This window comes from Patagioenas fasciata, chromosome 1 (genome assembly GCF_037038585.1).
Source record: "Patagioenas fasciata isolate bPatFas1 chromosome 1, bPatFas1.hap1, whole genome shotgun sequence".
In the NCBI taxonomy this organism is placed as follows: domain Eukaryota; kingdom Metazoa; phylum Chordata; class Aves; order Columbiformes; family Columbidae; genus Patagioenas; species Patagioenas fasciata.
In genome coordinates this window covers 66,499,687-66,523,418 of record NC_092520.1, presented here as the reverse complement: position 1 = coordinate 66,523,418, position 23,732 = coordinate 66,499,687, and the positions used below count along the sequence as shown (strand labels likewise).

At 40.8% G+C, this 23,732-nt stretch overlaps 1 protein-coding gene across 2 annotated transcripts in view; it reads right to left on the bottom strand.

Annotated features, from left to right (window-relative positions):
* Positions 1-21,214, bottom strand: part of UXS1 (UDP-glucuronate decarboxylase 1) — a 64,393-nt gene extending 43,179 nt beyond the window's left edge. For both annotated transcript variants that reach the window (XM_065829549.2, XM_071807901.1), the window contains exons 1-4: positions 21,006-21,214; positions 7,395-7,422; positions 4,551-4,599; positions 2,443-2,486 (exon numbers count right to left, since the gene is read on the bottom strand). In XM_065829549.2, the coding sequence (XP_065685621.2) occupies positions 2,443-2,486; positions 4,551-4,599; positions 7,395-7,422; positions 21,006-21,102 (218 nt within the window). In that variant the 5' untranslated portion in view covers positions 21,103-21,214. The remainder of the gene's footprint in view (positions 1-2,442; positions 2,487-4,550; positions 4,600-7,394; positions 7,423-21,005) is intronic.
* Between the last annotated feature and the right edge of the window lie 2,518 nt (positions 21,215-23,732).

The window sequence follows — 23,732 nt, the reverse complement described above, 5'->3', positions numbered from 1 at the left end:
AAAAAGCACCAAATAACTTGATGCAAGGTAAAGGTCAGTCTCCTCCATTTTTAAGACCACTATTTTAAGGTCACATTAATCCAGCATGGAGTCTACTGCTGCCAAAGGGACCTCCCAACCATGTTTGCTCCTTCCATTGCATCACTGCTGGCTTAGAGGCAACGGGCAGGAGTCTGGAACTGATCCAGCTGAATGCTCATCTTTTGGCAACAACAGCAAGTTTATCTTGACCTAATGCTTGCGTGGATTAATACACAATGACTTCGCTGTGCAAATTATTAATAAAAGCTTTCCAGCTTTAGTTTCAGCTAAACAATCTCTTGTCATGAGACTAGCATTAAGGAATTCTGTCTTTCCTGCTTCCCCAAAAGCATGACGATGGCTTGTGTTCAGGTTTTATCAGCTTATAAGGTAAAAAAAAAAAAAACAACAACAAACACATTTGACACTGGAGAGTAAGTTTTGCAAACAGGAGCAGCCTTCAGGTAGCTGACAGTGAGTAGTAATTTACTGTCACTTTACGCAGATGTAAAATTCAAAATTTATTAATTGCAACGATCCACATGCAGTTGAACCAGAAGAGGTAAATTGCTACATTATTTGAAAAACCCAACTGCAACAAGAGCCCATATTTTGATACGGGCCGTAAGGTCCCATTAGCTCACATGTTGTGAAAGTAAAAAACCACTTTGATTCTTTCTTTTCATTGCTAGGCATTCGAAGCAAGGCTTGTCAATACCCTGCAAACTCTGCTCAAAAAGAAAAGAGCATTTAGATGGCTCCTGGAAGAAGTTTTAACTTAACAGTTCCACCCAACAACTCACTGTTCATTTGGAAAAAATATAACAATTATAAAAAAGAGCCAATCAGGATACACTTACAGAAAGGGTCTCTGTGAATGGTAGAAGGAAATACGTGAATTACCAACAACTGCAGCTGAAGATATACTGGGCTATCAATAAAGATTAAATAAGTCAGTTGAACAGAGGCAGGGCATCATTTCATCTGAACATAAAATCCTTACTCTGTAATTTGACCATTATAACTGGTATGATGGCAGTATCACATGCACAATCCAGAATTTGTTTCATATTGAAAATACATCCCCTTATTTGATCCACGAAGTTCATGCATATATTAAGACCAGTATTGTCACTGAAACACATTGCATGTGGCAGGTCCCTGAAGTTTTCAAATAGATTATAAAAAAACAGAACCGATGATTTTTTTTTTAATGGCATAGAAGACGTGGAAGCAGAAGGGGCAGCGGCTCACTGGCAAGCCAAAACTTGAAACACCAAAACACTGTGGGTATCGAGTGTACCTCTGGCCAAAAGCAACAGAATCCTGCGCCTCTCTCCAGAGGAATAGCACACAACCACCAGTACGCAACACGTAACCATCCAGGCTCACTGGCACTGCTTGGCTGAGTCCAGACTTGGCCCTTTGCAATGCAGCATTCTCATTTAGCTGTTGTTTGGGATATCAACAGTGTCATCTGTGAAACAGTATCACTGTCCAAAGCAGCAGTATCCTTGTCAGAGCTGCCAATTCCCACCCCTATTCCAGACCTTATTTTGTGATGAAAAGCATCTGCCCATGAGGACACTCAGATGGGAGAATTGATCTGGCAGAAGGGGAACCAGGCTGGGGAGCAAGGCAATTATTTGCAAGGAGACTGAAATGCCTGGTTTCCCAATGCAGCTTACTCGCTATCAGCACTCAAGTGGTTCTGCGGGCACAAGAGTGAGGAAACATTGTGGCAGGGTGGACACAAGCAGCCAGGGACAAGTAGATGAAGCTCGGAGGTTTTTTTTTTTTTCTTTTTTTAACAACTTTGACAATTTAAGGTGTTTGTGGAAGTACAGCATGTATTTAATAGCTGCAGGCCATCAAAACACTTGTCTGCTTTTGCTCAATCACATAATCCAGTTTAATCCAAGATATCACATTCCCTTATAAATCCTGAGAGGACCGAATCACTTGAGCTCATCCAAAGCGCATGCACAGACTAAGATTTACAAGCAAGTCACTGTACATTAGCCGAATCATGGTAACTGTGGGAAATGTGAGGTGAAGCATATTTTCAGTATCTTGAAGTTGAAACTAATATGTTTTAGCACACATCTCAGTTGGACTTAGTAAATCATGGTAATCTGTTCACCAGCTGGACTCAGAACTGCCAATTCCTCCACAGGATTTGAACTTCGCAAAAATCCAGCCCTCCCAGTTTACTTTAAAAGTGGGATTAATCACCCTGAATACCTTAAGCATGAATGTCTTCCAGCATTCAAGGTATCATCCTCACCTAGATACAATAAAAATCCAAAGGCACTGACTGTATACACAAAACATTTATCTCAAGTCTAAAACGACAGAATTGATCAATACAAACAGAAACTGCTTTTTAAATGCTTCCCAAATTTAGTGAAAAAGACATACCTTTTTTCTAGATCTTTGATTTTCTCCCTTAGAGGTGCAACAGCCTAAATTAAAGGAAAAACATTTAAACTTTGAAGAACAGAACAAGATTCACATCATAAAACATGCATATAGGAAGTTACTTCATGGCAAACAGTCTCCTATGTCTCTTCAGTCTTCACTTAAGACATTCCAATAAACTTGTCTCTTAAAGAATCCTTTCTGTCAAGAAGTCCTTGAACATTTCTCACCAAAGATCAGGTTACTTAGTACAGTGTGAAATCTCCTTGCTTACCACTGAAAACAAAACACCTCTAGGTTATGAGTACCACAGCCTTGTCAATAAGAACATCTGATGTTATGATTCATGTTTGGCAAAGTAAAGTCACAAGTGGCTTGCCTGAGGTTGTCAAAAGCAATCTCTATTGACTAACAGCAAAATAGGACAGTCCATAAACCTCAACTATTTAAATGGACAGCAGATACACATCCTTAAGACTACACAGAAATAGAGGCACTGGCTCCAGTGCAAAGGCTGTAATTCTCTCAGAACATGGTATATGAATTTAAAGAAACATCATGTTTAAAAACCTAAGATATGGTTTACATCATGATTTGAGAGGATATCTAGGCTTTTAAAAATATTAATAAAAAGAAATTTGTTAGCAAATATAGTGTTCCTACTATGGTTTCTGTTTGCATTTTCACTGTTTTGAAGGAATCATTTCAGTCGGCATCCGTTTCAGGTTATCACAGGACACAAATTTCTAACAGTCCTGCCAAATTTCAGCATGTCCCTGAACTCTTGTTTTTATGTTTACAAAAATCCTTGTTACAAAATTTACCATCTAGGGTCATACATAAGTTGAAAGCTACCAGAGAGTTATCACTTGAACTTGCACTATATAGCAATACATCAACAACCACCATTAATTAGTTTTGTACAAATACTGCTAGTTAGAGCTAGAAAATTCAGGAACTTCATGAACTGAAATAAGGTGCATATTCATGTTAAGAAGAAATACAGCAACATAATTTATATTCATTAAACATTTAGCTCTATGAAGCAGCAAGTAGTTCTTGAAATGGTTTACTTAATTCCTATGGTTCAAGATACTACACAACTAAAACTTTAAAAACAAGATCCAGATAAGCGCAACTTTTCACACCTTATAGTAATTCTCATCTACCCACTGATTTTCATGCATTTGACTATCGTTAAACAACTGGGATTTTCAGAACGCTTGTTTCAATGTTTACAAGATTTTTAAGAGAAAAAAAAAAAGGTATGAAAAAGACATGAACTAAGAACACAATCTTTCAATTTATTTTAAGCAATTTCAGAAGGCTTCTTGCTGTGTCCAGAGGGACAACTGCTATATAAACCTGCTGGAACACAAGACACTGGGTACACCAGACTAGACCAGTATGGTCACACATACCCACACAAGGGGTATTGACCTTAATGGTTTTAGTTATCTATTAAATTATTTGTTTTATTGTTACTAGGCTGGAAGCCTAAAGCATCTGGAGAAAGATCTGTTGCACACATTCTTAATATTTCACAATAAACTGTGGTTGAAATGGAAATTCAGAGATTGGTACAGAAGTTCCGAACCACCAGTGTGTTCAATACCCATATGTCTACTTCAGAAATTGCGAAGACTTGTGCTTAAAGCACTGGTAGAGCACACTATCCCCAACCACAAACAGTTATTTTTGTTCATTAGTTCAGAACAAAGCAAAGCATTATGGGGAGGTTTCGAGTTTCTAATGAAACATACAGACTTAACATTTTGTAAGGGTGACAGAGGAAAGAATTTATGTCCATCTAGTTACAAAAAAACAGTTCTCAGGAGGAGTCTACCACAGTCTCCGCAACAAATGAGACAGTAGAGCTACTGCTTTCAAGAAAGGTTTGGAGAAAGAAAAAGCGTCACAGATCTATGTTAGGAACTCCACTGTAATGAGAAACAGTTCAAAAACTTATGTACAGACAGAAATCCAACGCTTTGAATAGTTTTAGTGGAATGGAGAGTAATGAGACAGAGCTAAATACACCCTTTCAATATGAAACGAGCGAAATGAGTTCTCAAAACCAAACAGACTGCAACTATCAGCAAACTAACCTCCTCTATTTTACTTTCCACCTTCTGATCCCCATTTTCTTGAAGAGACCTGTTGGCAAGAAAAGAAAAAACATAATTCGTACCTAAGCAACAGCTGGTCCACTGCACACGCATCATGCGTCTCCTGTTAAAACACTATCTTCAAAGTATCTCAAGTTAGTATTATTTCAAAGGCATACTCAGAGCAAACGAAAGCAGATGGCCCAATTCCCATTGAAATTAGCTAGTCTTGTCATCAAGTTTGGCAGAAACTGAACCAAGCCCACAGGAAAGAGTGATGATGATAAAAATGACACTCATTGTACAGAGAAAATTAACTTCATCATAGAAAAGTGTCTAATCACTGCACTACAGTAGGGTCAGCAGAAATAGTTTTGAGTGTAGCTTTACTAAGCAAACTCCTAAGACATCTTTTTAGGGTCTCCATTCACTATATGCTACAAACATGCTAAAAAAAAAAAAAAGTGTTTTCCCTTGATGCCATAAATGCCGTAACTGTAACTGTAATTTCAATCAAAAAGAGAGAAGGGCAAATGTGTCTAGCTTTGACTTTGAACTTTTACAAAATCAAGGGAAAAAAAAAAGCTTATACCAAAACTTAAGTGACTATCTGATGGGCAATACTGATTCAGGACACAAATGCTGCTTGTTTGAAATGAAGTCAAGTTTATACGCTGAAGGATGAAGGATGTAAAGGTAACTTGTGAAAACACCATATTCTCCAAGAAGCTGCACAAATCTTGCACAAATCTGAGAAGTCTCATTTAGCATCTAATCGTGTAAAGTATCTAAGTTAGTTGTGTTTGTTCTTTGAGCACATTTCTACACGTATAGAATATGTATTTTTAAACTTTACCTCCTGCATCTAGTCTAAACGATTTTCCTTAAGTTTGCATAATTTCTTTTTTCACTTAAACCTTCTGAAAGGGGAATTATTTGTCTTACACTACTAAGTTTTTGCATACTAGAGGATTCATGGGTAGTCAACATAAAATAGAGTTCTTTCAAATAAAACAGAGCTCCTTTACTTGGGACCTGAAGTCATTACACCTACGGAAACAGAAGATCCTTTATTAAGCAGATGTACATATACCACACTGTTAGAGCAATGGTTCCCTTCATATCCCTCTGTAAAACTTGTACTAAAGAGTCAGTTTAGTCTATTACTGAGGCAAACATCTTATTGACCAGATCTGTTTTGTTGTAGCAGTAAACAGTGCAGCCAATTCCTACACGAAGACACACAACCCAAACAATTTTTTCAAAACAAATTGTAATGTATTGTAACAGTGGCAAATAAAAACCCTCTAGTTAACACAGTATTAATTAACTATAAGGAAGCATTATTAAGTAATTCTTGTGAATTTTTCGAGTGTTTTCCCAAATAATGGAAATTTACAAAAAGCTGTGTGAAAAATCTGTGAAATGCATAGCCTTTCCTCTCTGCTAAACGAGCAAGGAAAATTTGGAAAACCTCTCAGAATATTAAAACATCCCCTCAAAAAAAGTTCCTCTAATTGTATATTTACAAATCCTGGAACTTAAGAACTGGAATTCTGCAGTTTAATTTTTAATGAGCTCTTCCTCTTAACAAAGACAACGTTACTGGTTGAGGACAAACATCAGACCTTCATAAAGTCTTCAACCTTGATAGCTCTGTAATGGGCACTTCAAATAAGAAGTCAGATGCAGCTGATCACATAATTTATCAGGGAACAAATACGCTGGATCCCACGCCCGCTTGCCCTCCTCAAACCCCTCTCTGAGGTTCTTGTGCTTCCTTTGGAAATGCTCAGCTGCTCATGTGACAGCTGCTGAACTGCCACAGTTTGCTGGTCATGGTAACATGGTCATCTAAATGATATCTCCATCTGGAAGCTGCTGCAGCAGCTCAGCAGCTGTTTGCCTAACAGCTGAACACTCTTTGTAGCAAGGGTGAGAAACTCCAGGAGAAGCGGACAGCTAGGGGCAGGAACAGATCCCAGGGTAAGTTGTCCTGGGTGAATCAAAGCCCACAGAGAATTCATTATCTTACTACGCCTCAAACTTTCTTTACTCTGTGCTCCTAAGAATGGTAACAGAGTACCAAAACCCTTGACTAACAAAAGAACATGGCAAAATATTTTGTCTTCTGTGCACAAAGACTTTGTTGTAGGAACACATTGACTCCAGATTCTCTTCCATTTCTTTTTCAGTTGTGTCTTCCTGGTGAATTTTCCCAGAGGACAAACACACACATGCAAGCACAAATGCTGTGAAAATCTGCATGTTTTGCATGTGGAAAGTATGCCTTCCTACTTCTAAGGGCAAAAATTCTAGAACAACGCAGGATTTTTTTGCTTTTCAGTAGTTAAACCAGCAGATTCTCTCCCAATTAGCAGTGGACAAGGAAAAACCCTCAAACCCACATTTCCAATTTTAGATATAGAAACATAATTATGGCAAGCCAGGATCTGCTGCTCTTCAATATTTAAGCCTGTATTGCCAGTGAGATACAGTCAGATTTGTGCTGAAGAGAAACAGAATCTAAGCCTATGTGTCCAGCTATGCCAACCAACTAGCCTGAAAAAAACAAAATCAGAATATGAACTTGTGTAAAGACAGACAGATGCTGAAGTATGACTAAGATCCTGGGTGAAATTCACAGCAGACATACAACCCTTTCTGAGACTGAACATCTTGTGCGTAAAAAATGGTATCAGCAGCTTAGCAACCATCCAAACAACACAGTGAGCTGCTGTTCTGTTTTCTACGTACTTTACATACAGTGATACATGCTGATGGGAAAGGTAAGTTAATTTTATTTCAGATAAGGATATTCTATACAAAAATTATATACATTACCTCATATTGACAAAATTTCCCAATACAGCTGGAAAATAAGAAGAGAGAGAACATTATAGCGTCATACAATAGTACATGAGGTCGTTTTTTCCTATTATCATTAGAAGGAATTTAAAACAATACTAAGTATGTTAATCATCACAAATTATTTAAATAAGTTAAATACATGATATATATACACACATAACAAGTAACTAGAACACAGTTTAAGAATATGGGAGGAATTCTGATGAAATTACATGAGACTATAAAAAAGAAAACACAGTAATTCAATAAAAAAGGACTGGACTATTCCAGTCCACACCTGGAATTATATGATGACTAAATCAGCAGATTCTTATCTGTCATTAGCCTCACACGATATCACATTAACAAAACATACAAGAATTCTCTGTACTATAATTTGTCACTGCGCCCAGATTAAACAAACCAGAGCTCTGGACTTTATTAGGGACACTGAAAAAAATGGTAAGAGCAAGAAAGGAATCCTGTAGACCTGAACCACACAAATTGGAAACTGTAGACTGACAAGAGTAAAAAGACTGGCCATTGCAGGCAATAGTTGCATCAGTCCAAAGAGGAGCCAAAAGAGTCCTGCATTAAAGGCAGCAAGTGCTTGTGGACACGTGTTCTCTCTCTAAATATGTATAAATTGTTATGCAGACACAAAAGGTACCTAAGCAATATAACCAAATGCCTTACTAAGCAAACAAGGCTCATTGATTACACTGTTTATATGGAAAAAAAGTTTTAAGGAAGACAAACTGCAGTATAAAATAGCACAGCAAACATGTATCAGCTGTTTCTCTGCATTCACAAAAATATTCATCTGCTCAATTTATTTTCTATTAAAAAAACCAACCCTTTTGAAACTGTTAAATGTTTAAGTGATTACACAAAGACTATCAGAACACTGATTTTCCTTTTAGCTTTCAATTGGGACACAGAATGTAGTTTAAAGTGAAGAAAAACAAGAAGCCATAAACCAAGCTACACCACAGAGCTGACAACTTCAGATCGTCAAGTCAAACAAGGTTAATAGGGAACAGTTACGTAAGGGACTCTGCAACAATAAGCACCACAGGAAACATACCCAGAATATCACCACAGAAATCATTCTGCCATTATTGTTTAAGAGACAAGGCTCAAACTAAGCATCCAAATTACATTGGATGTTCAGAAGGAGGTGTAGGTTATATGCAGTGTTAACATACATGTAGAAAGCTTCTGAAGTGCCCTCAGTTTCTGTAAGCTGTGCTTTGGGTCTCAAGCAGCTAATGAAGTACTTTGCCTAGATTCAAGCTTTGCACATACATTTTCATGGTTATTACTTATTGATCTCAAGCAGACAACAAGGTGCTACAGAAGCATGAAAAACAAAAAAAGCTGCTACAGTCACAGGCACCTCCCTGAGAAGAAAAGAAAGGAAAGGTACCCAGGAAAGGGGATCTTGAGGACAGCAGCGAGGATGCAGTAATGCAGCTGCTGTTCCACCCTTTAGGGGATGGCACAGCTACTGAACTGTGTGTAGCTACTGAGTACTGATGAGTACTTCAAACAGTAACCCCAAAGAACCCACAATAGACTACCAAGTAAACTGTAGGAGGGCACTGTGATATCATGGTGGTATCATAAAAACTCTGTCATCTTCTGGGGAAAAGGTAAGGAAGGTTTATACCAGAACAGATATTCAGCATAATCCAACTGAATTTAAAAACCACTGGATTTTACGTTAATTAGGTAAAGTAAATTCTCAGTGCAAAAAAAGGATACAGTGTTGAAGTCTAAGCTGAATTCAAGTTATTTACCTTCAGGCTAGGATTTTAGAATTACTTTTGATAACATTAATGGAAAAACTCCATTTTTTTTTTTCCCAGTGAATGCTGGCAATCTGGCAACTATAGGTACAGAATTGTCAATTTATACATTACTCAGCTACACTTACAATCAGTTATTTTTCTGGACTACAGAAACCCGTACAAATAATGTAACATATTGTTTACACAGTGGCAGGAAACATCTGGCTTAGTTGGTGAAGGAGGAATTGATGAAAAAAAGAGTTGCCAGCTGCACCACAAATACCACTCTGCCAGTTTTGCTGCAGTGAAGACAGTGCAGCTACATCGCACACAGGAAACCGGCTTCCAACAGAAAACATGTTAATTGTGTGTGCTCAATATCCACAACAGGGAAAGGGGAGCTCAGAAAGGCATTCATGTACTTCCAGAAACACCATGATTGATATCCTGGTTCTGCAGGAGTAAACAACCTTCCATCAAACTCCTAGAAAGTGTATTTTTGTTACACTGCAAAAAAGAATGGAACTGCAAAAGGAACCAGACAGAAAATACCACATGGACGGATTTGAAGAACCCCAAAGTCTCTTTCATACGCAGAGAAGTGCCACAGAAACTCTCTTAATCAAATTGCTGTCACAAAGAATTCAGAATGCATGATTCTAAGGAGGATCTCTGGCATCTGTGTGTTCACATACAGCTTACATCAAGGTTGAAGGAATCAGAGGTAAGGTTTTGCACTACAGTGCAACTAAGGTTTTTGTGGGTTTTTTGTTTGTTTTTCTAAATGCACATCACACAATTGTTTATATAACAGGCTTACACACCTGCAGAACCAGCAGTATGACTACAGCTTAGAGAGGATTTCCTTGACTTATCACTTCCTTGCCCTAAAGGTTATGCCAAGGCCAGTCTGACATTCAGACAGGAAAGTTATTCTGAATGACAGAAACATATTAAGGCAAGTTGGCCCAAATCCACAAGTGGAACAATGTAGAATTACAAATCTAAATCCAGGATGAAAACTCTCACAGGCACTATAAAGCCCACCAAGTTCATGCACCAAAAGCTGCAGACCTGTATGGTTAAAAAAGCTTCCACACCAGCAAGGTCATGAGTCAGGCACTACAGAGAGTTTTCAAAAGGATCAGACTCCTAATGGATCCAATTTGACCAAATACTAACATAACTGAGCACCTCACAATTAAAAAATTCCAACTCTAAAGCCAGATTTTTAAAGTAAAAATATATTTATCTAGGATAATAGCCTTACACGAATTCCCAAACCTTAGAGATATAATAGCCTCACCATCCTCCCTCCACAGCCACACACTCTGTGAAGAACTTCCTATTCATCCAACTAGAGAGCATTAATGGACAGAGTTTTCCCACCATCTCCTGAAACTCTGTGCAAGTGAAGAATTCATGATTAATTGGACTAGACAGACAGAAGCATGACTTGTAACCAAACAATTAAGATGCTCACCTACAAGAGAGAAGAAGTAGAGGTTCTGTTTGTTCTCTCAAAAACTATTTGCAAACCTCACTCGATGATTAGGGTAATAATAAGTTGCCATTAGGAAAGAGATCAGAATATCCATATTGTTCTGAGACATAGGAAAGCCTGATTAAATGCTCTGTAGGAGAAAGATGTAGTCCTATTTTGACTCTTATCTGCTCTGGGATGTTTTCTCCCCTCTGCATCCCTTCCATAAAATAATGACAACAATTGTTTTTATCGTAGGGTTTTTGCAAGGATTAATTGCAAGTATCATGAAGATTAAAAATACATTATTAATCACTCCCACAGACACTACACTTTAAAATTACATCTTCCAGAAAAGAGTGTCATGCTTTGGATGAAGCAATAAAGTGCTGTACTTTCAGAAAAATAAGATTTGTTTCTTAAAGTCTTAATCACAGTATTGTTATTAAGGAGGTATTTACATTTTGCCAACTAAACATTAATCACTCATGGTTTTCAGAAAACACCAATCCTTTTTTTTTTTTTGTCATTCGGTTTGTTATTCCTTTCTTTTGTTGTTGTTGTTTCTTTCCCCTCCAGCATCTGACAGATAAAGCTATATGTATTTGGCAAGCACAGCCTCATGGTAAAATCATAGATTTTTTTAAGACTTCTCAAAACTACCTTAAACAAATCAGTCACAGTCAAGTAAAGAATGGTTTTCTTCCTACTGAATACATTTATATTCCTGGCAATTTAAAGTTTTGTTCAGTTTTCCTAGAGAAGATTGTTTCTGAAACTACGCTGCATGCAGAGCAGTATGATGACTGGGCTACTTCCAGCAAAGCAGCATTCCAAGAGCCATCCTTTGGATACCTCCTGCAGGCAGGATTGGTTTGTTAAAACAACAACAAAACAAAATACATACCACCAACAAATCAGTTAAGTCACAAAAGGAATCCCAAGCAATTTGTTGTTGAACACCCACCATTAAATGGACACTTCCCTATCTATCAGAGTCAGACTTTGGCTGCGCATCATAGCAGGCAAGTTATTCGTCTAGATCTTCACAATATAGGAACAGGATGTATGTTTTCACCTGAACATCCTTTGAGTCTCTCACCTGCAATAATATTTACTGCGGAGGTTTCTATAAAACACAGATTACTACTCTGAGAACCTTGCATGCCTTAAGTAACTCATCCACAACATGCTGGGGAACCAGAAAAATAAACCTATGACTATCTGAAGCTGGGAAAAAAACAGAACCTCAGAGGAAGCCCGTGCCTTTACCCTGGATGATCTGTCTTTTCTGGCTCTCTTCAAATGACATTAAAATGAAGTTATAGACTATCACAAAGCACAATGGTAATAAACACTCATAACCTGAAATAATTAGTGACAATATTAGTTTCAGCATCACATACATTTTAGAACAGATGTTTTTAAAAGTGAGACTGTGATGCTCATAGAGATCCAACTGCACTACAACCAAAATGGATGTAATCTCTCTTAATTTTCTTTCCCATTTTATTTTGTTTGCATTTTCAAGACACTTAGTTAAAGAAACTTCTACACAAACTTTTGTCTAAGTAGACTTAGCTGAAAATACAGGAATTTTCCCCTGTATCACCCTCCTTACAACCTCTGCTCCGCAGAATAAAAAGAGTATGAGATAATGTTGGTTTCAAACAGATCTCACTATCAACAGAAACAGCATGCAGGAACAATATGAATTGATAAATGATTGCAATTTGAATTTCTAGATCAAAACCTTAAGCTTTGAACATCCAGAATGAACTGCTTCAGCCAAACCTCCGATTTCAGAGATATAATGTCATTCAAAATGAGAGTTTTTCCCCTTAAATCTGACTCTCCATTGTCACTCAGCAGCTTCAGTTTCCTGGTAAAAATAAGCTTTTTGTCTCCAGAGGAAAGCTTGACAAAAATGAAAACCAGTCAGAGTCCATAAAATGTTGATTATTACAGATGCATTAAAGTCCTAATTTAATTATTTTGCAGATCTCAATTAGATATCTAATAATATAAAGGAAACCTATTTCCCACACAACATTCTTGTTCCTAAATTGGAGAGAGGTGGGTCTGACGGATGGACTACTCAATGGATAAGGAACTGGTTGGGTGGCCACATTCAAAGAGTTGCAGTCAATGGCTCAATGTCTGAAGGGAGATCAGTGATGAGTGGTGTCCCTTAGGGGTCTCTATTGCAACCAGTACTGTTCACTACCGTTAGTAATGACGTGGACAGTGGGATTGAGTGCACCCTCAGCAAGTTTGCAGATGACACCAAGCTCAGTGTGTGGCATCGAGGGTAGAGATGCCACACAGTGGGACCCCAACAGGCTTAAAGAGTGGGTAAATATGAAGCTCAACAAGGCCAAGTGCGAGGTCCAACACATGGGTTGGAGCAATCATCAGTATCAGTACAGACTGGGTTACGAAAGAACTCAGAGCAGCCCTGCAGAGAAGGTCTTGGGGGTACTGGTGGATGAAAGTTTGGACATGAGCTGACAATGTGCACTTGCAGCCCAGAAAGGCAACCATATCCTGGGCTGTATCAAAAGGAGTGTGGCCAGTAGGCTGAAGGAGGCGATTCTGCCCCTCTGCTCTGGTGAGACCCCATCCAGAGTTCTGTGTCCAGCACTGGGATCCTCAGTACAGAAAAGACAGGGACCTGTTGGACCCGGTCCAGAGGAGGCCACAAAAATGACCAGAGGGCTAGAACAGCTTTGCTGTGAGGACAGGCTGAGAGAGTTGGGGTTGCTCAGCCCAGAGAACACTCTGGGGAGACTTTACTGCAGTCCCTTCCAACCCAAACCATTCTATGATTTGGCCAGGGCATTTCAAACTGCATTTTATAGCCTGCAATAAAAAAAACCCTCAATTGTGTCCTATCTGTAATTCCAGTAGTTTGTTAATTTGCTTTAGAAAATTATTATACTGACAAGAGTATGCTGCAGTACTAGTGGAGATAACAACATACAATTACTAATCATAACTTTGTATTACAGAATATCACTTCCTGGGTGAAGTTTATAATTATGCCTTTGGGGAACGTACAATAATTTGAATATTAAAAAAAATCTACTCCTCTGGTATGTCTATATAGTTTTCTGTATGGCAAGTAGTTCTTCCTCTTTTATTTCCTGAAATGACATCTTGTTCAACAGTAAAGTTCCTGCCCCAAATCAAAGGCAACATATAAGAACTGTAGCTTTTCCCACATGGGAAGTACCCCAGACACCAGGATACACGGTTTTCTAAAGGGGAAGATGCTCTCTCTTCATCTTGGATAACAGCACCACTCTAGGTGCTGTCATAATCAGCTAGTCATCACCTAGCAAACAAAGGCAACATACTCACCAGGACATTTTTGTACCTTCTCATAGGAATGAATACACTTAAACTTTGGCAAACATATACACTCCTACAGCTGTGAGATATAACATTACGCAAATTTTCTTTCTTTACAAGAGTTAATGGAGCTTCATACTAGATGGGAAGCCAAACATGAATACTTATTCTAACATTTCAGTTAGCACCATCACTTTATGACTGAACTCTGTTCTTCATTTCCCAGATGGCAAATTCTTAACAACTCTTCTGTTAAGTCCTTTCTTAAAGTTCTGTGTTCAGTGTTTGTACTTCTTCCTATCTCACATCTTTAGCTTAACATTCTTTACCACTATTCATCCATTTTTGTCTATCCATTGTATTTTACCACAAGTAAGGTTACTAGTTACTACAAACAGAAAAAACATCCAACGTTTACAAGAAAATGGAATGCATATAACTCATCACAATTATGAAGTTCCAAACAGGATCTTCTGTTTTCATCACTACATATGCTTGAGTGGGCCTAGACATCATAAACCTTTCTAGCTTTGAATTTACTAGCCTGAAACAACACAGTGGTTTACAAATATGTTGACTGCCTACAAAATGTTTGAGTTCCCAAGGGAGACGACAGAAGGACTTTTACTGGAGTACTACGTAATAATTACATTCTGAATAGGGTCAAAATTACTCTGGTAATCTGAAGGCTAAGCAATCTAACTCGCTAACATCCCTGTTTCTGTCCTCTTTTCATTTAATAATAAAGAACCGAAAGCCCTGTTTTTTCCTTAAACAATAGCAGATTACGAGAAAAACTATGTAATGACATCTACCTCAAGATAAACGTGATATACTAATTCAAATGCAGAAAATGTGTTGAGAAAAGCATTTTCTCCCTTTGCTTTACAGAAACACAGCAGGTTAAAGAAACCAACAGAACTGTACATGTTGCTGTTATGGCCATGCATCTCCCTATTTCAAGTGAAGGACAGAGAAAGCAGCAGAACTATTATCTCAAAAACTGCAATACATCATATGCAGTTTTACACAAACCATGCTTTTCCTGATCTACAAAGCAGACGTGATTTTTTAAATATCTTAAAAAAAAAAAAAAATAAAAATCAAACAAACCCAAAACAAAATGACAACACACAAAACACCAACCAACCAATCAACAAAAAAACTCCACTTAAAAAAAAGGGAGCGGGGGGAGGACACTGTCTTCCTTAAATTGGCCCTTGACCTTCCCTTTGTTTCCCAGACATGGCTGGCAGAACTGTAGGACATTTCTGAAGAAATTCAAAGAGGTGGAGAATATTCTGCACTCCCAAGGTAAGGATGACACACCAGCATGCATATCAAACACCAGAAACTGAGCAGCCACCCAAGATAACATGACTTAAATTAAGGTGGTAATGAGATGAGAGGTCATGACTCAAATTGGTTATTTCCTGTATTTCATTTAAAGTTTGTTGACTGCTAAGATTGTTTTCAGCAGACTCACAGCATGCTCGAAGGGTCAGCACTGTGACCAAAACAAACTCACTTTCTCCAGTTACCTTTTAAAAAGGTAAGTTGGTGCAGTAATCCCCACCTCTCCCTCCCTAGGGTCCATAAAAGTTGAAAACTACCAGTTCCAACTAAACTCCGCTTTGGTCGACCCACCTTGCAGAAAAGAAACAAGCAATATAAATTATAGGGAAAGATTTCCCCACTGCAAAAAAAAATATGGGGGCAAGAAGAAGAAAGCTCTGAGTATTTGTCCTTGAAGAGAACGATTATAGCACCACCTCCAGCACATGCCACATGTAAGACAAATACTAAGTGGAGATAAAATATTAAAGACAAATACTAAAGACAAATATTAAATGGAGATAACCTGGGAACTGTAAGGGTGAATTTCTCTAGGATGCCAAAGAATTGTTTTAAAACATCACAGCTGGCAAAGCAGAGTTGGAGTCTCTACTTCTGACAAACTCAACTGAAGTGTGAACAAATTGTCATAAGCTCCACAGCTATGGCTTGTTGGAAGCCTGACGAGCAGGGAACTGGAAGCTGCTGAAGACAGTAAACTTATTTGCATAAACCCACAGATGAAAGGCAGCTCTGCAGGACAAAACCAGCAAGCAAATTTCTTTTGTTGTTGTTTTGGTTGTTATTGTTTTTTGGTTTGGTTGGTTTTTTTTTGGTGGAGAATCCATGACATGCTGACACAAAAAGCAGGTGAGCCTGGTGTCACACCAAACCATTTCCAACTCTTCTGTGGTCAGTCAATCCAGCTGTCTAGTTGTAAAATAGCTGGGGAAGGAAGACTTCTAGTATTCTCCCACAGCAGTGCTGAATAACTTTCAGACAGTCAGCCTGAAGCAATAAGACAGGACCAAACTCACAACTACTTTTCGCAGCTACTTTTCTAACATGAAAAGTGAAAGTAAAAGGTTATACATTACATTTCGAACACATGCAAGACAAGCAACATGGAAGGGACTGGTAAGATTCAAACCAAAAATCTTACTCACACCTTGATATTCTGAGAAGAGCACATTCTTCGTTGCCGACAGAAGTCTGACAAAAACAAATGGCTAACCTTGTAAAACAAAGGACAACAACCACGGAAACTCAAAATGCTGGGAGAAGTCAAGCCTCTACGCTGCAGGATGTACTTCCCCCACATTATTTTGACATTTTGGTTTTAAGTTGTTTTAGTAGCTGTGCTATAATTTATCTTATAAAGGTTATGAGATCTTAATCTTGGATCTCAGGACAGCACCCTGCTATTAATTCTTTTTTCCCTTGGAAAAGGAACAAGGCTACTGACATACTTCCTGAGAACTATCTGATCTAGGACTGAGCAAAGAGAACTGTTCTACTTCACTAGAAATAGAGCTCCTACTTTATTTTTATTGAGAACATGCAACTCCCTTTTTATACAAAGACATCAGCAGATTATTTACAGTAGCACCAAGATTAAAGCAAACAATGCAGATTGACAAACTTGGGTATTTAAATTCTGGTAGCAAAATTTTAGAGTGTTATTTCCAACAACTTAAATAAGGTCTTGATTCTACAAGGATAGCCTCACTAAAGCACTGTGGTATGCCTATATAAAGCTGAATAAAAATTTAAAACTTCAAAGGGAATGAGTTTCATGTGTCTATGTACTGACATGCCAACCCACAAACAGGTGGGCTTAAAGAAAAAAAATGCAACAAACAAACAAACACAAACAAACAAAACCAATATAACTCTCAGCCTGCACATAAATTACTAATCTTGTGATTTTTTAGTGTGGTTTTTTTTTTTTTTTTTACAATATCTATTGAATTGGTTGCTGTTTTACGATCTGGCTACATTTCTTATTACAGACAACAAAAATAGATTAAATCCACTTCACTTGTGTTAATAATCACCTCATGTGAAACCACAACTTAAGAACAATGACTTCGAGATGATGTAAGTGCAGTTCGAGACTGAAACGAATCCTTTCAGTCAATCTCCACATGCCCCCTCTCTCCTTTGGTTAGCACTAGCACTGCTGCAGCATCTTGCTGGGGAGTAAATCAGAGAAAAGATGAAGCAGAAGGTTTTGTCTCTTTAAAATGGTAATGAAAATTAAATATTTGAGCAAGACTTCCCATTACATGTAGCACAATATAGCCACGCAATGTTCACAGGACATAGCACTGCAAGTCAACTAAAATAAGTCTGAAAAATATATACTAAAAAAAAAAGGAGTGGCTTTCTACCAGATTACAGTGCAGCTAGTGGGCTGTCAAAATATCCCTGTCTCCAGATTCATCACTTGAGTGATGGGGAACAAAATCACCCCTTTCACCTAAAGCCTACAGATAACATACATTTACCTAATCTCTGTTCACTTCAGTTTTGCAGAGAAACAGTTGCTTAAGTTACAACAGCTTTTAACTGCCTGCTGCATAGAAATACTCCTTTGAGGTTCTATTTTTACATATACAAGCTAGGCATAACACACTTGTTTCCAAGCGAATAACAATTTTTACAAAACTAATAGAAATTAGATTTACAGAAATGAGATATCAAATATTAATTTAAATCAAATCCAAATGTAAAGTAAGAATACTTCTTACTCCAAGTGCCATTAGGGAAACCAGTGAAGTCCAAAAAAAAGAGCTCCAGGTATCTTTAACATAAGCCTGACTGTGCACCTCATGTCATGATGGTAGTTTGACCAAAGCCAACAAGATTCCTAAGGTGAAACACTAACTGCAGACCTGCAAAGCTCGTGATGGCAACGCTGCCAACAGTACTCTCAGATGTCCACTTCACTGCACCACCTCCTCATCTGGGCCGAAACAGCTGTCCGCATACCCACACTGCCAAATGGATATAACCTGAAAACGGGATCCAGACCAGTTTCTTTACTTGGTGCACAGCATGGAAACATTAAGTCCTTGTGGATACTGATGGGAAATGTGGAGCAGGGAGACCTAAGCCAGCCTGGCCATCACCTTGTGCTGTGAAAACCACCAAGAGAGCCACTCAATGACTCTTGAGAGCGAGATAGCTGAGAACCATTCAACCAAACTCTAATAACCTCTTCCTTTAGTTTGCAAACTCTCGTGGAGAAGTTCTTCAGGCACATTTGTAACAAATTTGTATTCAAAGGCAGAAGCCTTTTATGAAACAAGACATTTTTAGAAAAGATACTCCTCTACTCATTTTCTCAGGGTTTCACACACTGACAAAATGGCACTATCAAGAAAGTCCTGTCTCCTGGTTCATAAAAAAAATAACGTACGTGCCAAATATTTCATTCCCTGTAACGTAATGTGCTTCAAATACGACTCCCCATGTACTAGCACTGAATGGAAATCCATGGAAAGGAGGTGCACAGCCTGAAAACACTTAGTCATTTGGAGAGCACTTGAGAAAGAAGGAATGTAAGAAGTGCCAGCACATACACCTACACCAGCAGCTCGGTTTTCTCAGATTTTATGCTATTTTAGCCTGGCATTATCTGGCTGCAACCAGAGCACAGTGATGATTCAGTAATATTGCAAGGAGTATACTTTTAGGATAGGGGGATGGGACCATAATCAATTCCACAGAAAAGAACACAAAGAATAGCCTCTCTAGAATCTATTAGACCACTAGCAGATCATACCATATTGAAGACACCAGAGCCATAACTAATGATTCCACTACTTTTTACCATGAGTCAAATGATCGAAAAGCACATATTAGATCTGCAAAAAATACTCCCACCAGACACCAAACTATTCCCTTTTCGAGCTACTTTTTTGCCACGTTGATCTGCAGTCCCTCTCCACCTCCATTTTTTTCTGAAACTCAAAGAATAAGCAGAAACAAGCATTAAGAAGAATTCCGTGACTTTCAGGTCAGACAGCAAAAAACCATATGGTTGTTTTTCCCTTCCTTAAGGCTAACTTTTACCCACAAAACTAGACAGCAAACACCAAGTACTGTCCATAGAATCTAATCAACAGCCAGGTCCCAATGGGCAGGTCAATTGCCACTCAATTCCAGTATTTTCACAGCAGCCTATTAACTTCATTTTCAAAATTCAGTATCACTCCTGGCAAAACATCAAACCCTTTCAAAATAAGAACAGACATGAAGCTGTCCCCGCTTCAGTACACATGGAACCTGAAATCACTTGGACAAACAAACTGCTAGGAGTCAGAGATGACATATAACCTCATTGATAACAGTAGTATCTAAATGAGGTCCTATAAATAGAGTAACATATGGCAATAAAGGGAATTCCTGTGTTGTGTTTCTGGGGTAGGAAACTCCACTCCTCCTGTCAAATTACTTGAGTTGTACCTCTCCATGCTCCCAAATGCAAAGCAAGGATCCTAGATCTGATGCGCACACTCATTCCCAAAGCTAGCTCACCTCTACATGTTTTGAAGCCTCATGAGAATCACTTGTCCGCTAGCTAGGCTGACAAGGCATCAAAGATCCTTCCTCATGATGTACTGTCGACATAAAATCAACTTAATTCTAGTAACAGAACAGGCTAGCATAAAGTAAAATGAATATGAAAAATGCAACAGAAAAATCTGGACAAGAAAGGCAAGAGAGCTGACAGCACAACGTTATAAATCTGTGACTCTATTTGGCTCACGCCTAAATAAATGAAGTCATAAACATCCCTGTCAGTGGTTATTCTACGATTTTCCCAAATACCTCTGTGCCTCTCTTCAGGCTCTTAAGACTCCAGCTACGTGCTGAGCTAACAAACAAACAAACGTTTATTTAGCCCCCAAAAGGACAGCAGGGGATTTTACAAAACCCAAACACGAGGCCTGCCCTGGAAAACTTCCCCGCAGGCTCGGCTCACACAGCTACCAGGTCAACACCGAGAGCGTCCTGAGGAGCGGCTGCGGAAATACTTGACTCCTTCAGCCACGTCTGGCTCACACGGCTCCCCCTCAGCCCCTCGGCCCAGCCGCCTCCGCAGCCCGCCCGCCCCACCGCACGCCCGGGGCTCGGCCCGGAGGCCGCCTGCCAGCAGAGCCCCCCAGAGCCCCTTCGCGCGGGGCACCGAGGGGAAACCGCCCGCAGTGAGAACACCCCCTCACGGGCCGCCGAGGGGGCACGGGGAGTGGGGGGCGCATCGCGCAGCCCTCACGGCAGGGCAGGGGAAAACCGCCTGACAGGCGCCCCCGGCACGGCCCGCCCGGCGGCCCCGCGGGCGCCCTCCGCCACGGCCTAGGCGGCTGCCCTCCGGACTTGGGAAAGTTTCGGGGAGGCGGGGAAAGGAGGGAACCCCTCGGCCCCGCCGCCCAGAGACGCGGGGAGCCCGCTTCCCCGCCGGCGCAGGAGCTGCCGTGCTGCGGTGCCTCGCAAACGGCCAGCACAACAGGGCGCGGGAGCAGCCGCCACCCCGTCCTTCCCCTGCCAGCGGAGGGCACGGGAGCCGGGGGCGCCCGGTCAGCGGGCAATGAATGGCCGGGCCAGACCCGCCCCCCACCCCCGCTCACTTACAGGCGACATAGGCAACGAAGGCGAGCCCCATGAGCAGCTTCATCCTCCTCCGGTTGATGGCGGTCAGCAGGCGCAGCAGCGGCCCCTTGCTCACCATGCCCAGCGGCACGGAGCGGCACGCAGCGCCAGGCGCCTGCACGGCCACGCCACCGGGCACCCGCCGCTCGAATACGCTCAACTCCCCCCGCCCGGGCTGCCCGGGAACCGCCCGCGCAGGCGCAGCAGCGCCCGCTCTCCCTCCCTCCCTCCCCTTCTCCCGCCGTGGAGGCGGCCGGAGCCCTGGCAGCGGCGGGCGGCGCATGCGCGGGTCGCTGTCCCCCGGCGGCTGCCCCCTGGCGGCTGGATCCTCTCCTCACGCCTGGGCTGGGTTGTGAGGCGAGGCGTGGAGGTGTTGCTGTGGGATTTGTCCGTCCTCCGTGCGCAACAAGCGAAGGGCTCTTGGCTGCAGGGTGCCTGCGCTCCGCAGAGCCCGCCCGCAGCCTCGCCGTGCCCCTGGGCTGGTCTTTCAGGGTGCTTCAGTGTCGATGGCCACCTGTCACCTCCCACTGTGGTGGTTGTCGCGGTTGAGATGGACAAACAACGTAGACCAAGTTCTTAAGCACAAATAGCAGTCTCCATTTATTGCCACAAACACTTTTTTATAGTGTCTTTACCAGCTCAAGTGTCTTTTTGCTATTGGTTACAGGCTGCAATAGTAACATATCATTGGCTAATTTTGCTGTCATCCATGTTACTCTTTTACTCCCTTCTTTCTCACGGGTACACCTTAATATCTTCAGGGCCAACCTCTTTTCCCATACTGTCCGTCAGGGAATCCACGAACCCACCATAGTCCCCCACAGGTGGTGACCTGGTAGGATGGACAGGTGGACATGAGCACACACACAGACGAAATGCATGTCACGCTGTGTGCTTCAGTGTCTGCTATTTTGAAAGCGCCGTTTGCCTCATCCCAAATGTGCTTTCCAGGTCTGCTTGCATCTCTTTGCTATAGTAAATAAAAAATTGGAGGATTTTTCTTTTTCTTTCCAAAGTAATAGTTTATGAATTTGTCTCTGTTCAGGGTAACAAGTTCACAGCTGTTTTAAAATGGTTTACATTTCTCCTGCAACATCCATCTGAAGTCCTTGACAGCTGCTGCAAACTGCAGATACATATTTGCTTGGAATGGTAGGCACCTTCCTCACGTGTCAAAACATGTTCTCCTACCAGTAAAATCCACTCACTGAATGTGAAATCTCCCTTCACAACCCAACCGTCTCTCTGAGTAGCATGGCGTTCACACAGTTGCTAAGGGATGTTCTTTCTCACACTCGTCTCCCACAGCAGACTTTGAGAACAAGTGTTCTTGAATTAAATTATAAGATTTGGTTATTTAATTTCAGTAGAGAAATACAGCTTGTTTACACTGAAGAGGCTAGGGCCTCCGTCACACAGACACCCACACAGTTAATGAGAGTCAACTCCTCCTTATTACAAGGACTAAAGTCAGTCAAATGTGTGAGTCTAGGAAGGATAAGGGCAGTAAGATGCTGTTCAGAGTCATTAAGAATATTCTTCTGTGGCTAAGAGAGGCAAAGTGACTTTATTCAGGAAGCCTTGAGAATTGAAATTTCCTGACTCCTAACCCTGTGCTTTGATTCTAAGGCCACTCCTTTCCTCTTGACCTCTGTTTCCTTTGATTTGTCTATGATATGCCTTACTTGCCTGTTTTTTCTGCTGCTTTTAGCTATGCAGAGAAAAGGGAATAAAAACATCACCATTTAAAACACAATCTAGCACAGAGTAATCATTCAAACAGTAACAGAGTTTTATACTTGAAGTAAATTTGGCAATCAAAAAGCTATAGCTGAACAGAGCTGCATGAAAGCTATAGAATATTACAGGAGCACACTCCCTCCCTGCACCTCAAACTCCCATTGTTTTCAGTCAGGATTTTTCATAATGGTATCCACATACACAATTCCGATTCCACAAGCCTTTAGGGGCAGGCAAGGCATTCTTAACAGTCGCCCTGCCCTAAGTGAGGCTGCACACCCCGTGACTTGATCAAGCTGCCTGCGTAAGGCACCTTGCTTGGCACCATGCTCACTGTTCAGGCCAATTTTGCTGCAGAAACATGTTGAGACAGGCTGCAATCGTGAAGGTGGGAAAAGGAGGGCAAGGGAGCAGAATGCTTTATGGAGCTTCATGGTGGAGGAGACTCAAGCCCCATGCACAACTGTGCTCTCTACAGGGCCAGCTGTTTGTTATGCATGACACCAGCGCCAGCTGTGACCATGTTGCTTACCAGGTAAGCCAGAATACACCCAACTTAACTGCAGGGGGGTGAGTGCAAGTTCCTCATATCTCAGCTATAAGTACAGGCATGTACCTTGTAAGTTCTACAAAGTTCTCCAGGCACATGATGGCCAACAGCAGGGACATTTATTTCACACTGTGTGTCTGAGGGCATTGTGCAGTCTCTTGAACACTGTCAGGCTTGGAGCTGTGACACGTCCCTGGGGAGCCTGTTCCAGTGCTCCACCACCCTCTGGGGGAAGAACCTTTTCCTAATGTCCAACCTAAACCTCCCCTGGCACATCTTCCTGACATTCCGTTGGGTTCTGTCGTTGGTCACTAAAGACAAGGGTTCGGCGCCCCTCCTCCTCCCCTTGTGAGGAGGATGTAGACAACAATGAGGTCTCCTCTTAGTCTCCTCTTCTCCCAGCTGAACAAAACAAGTGG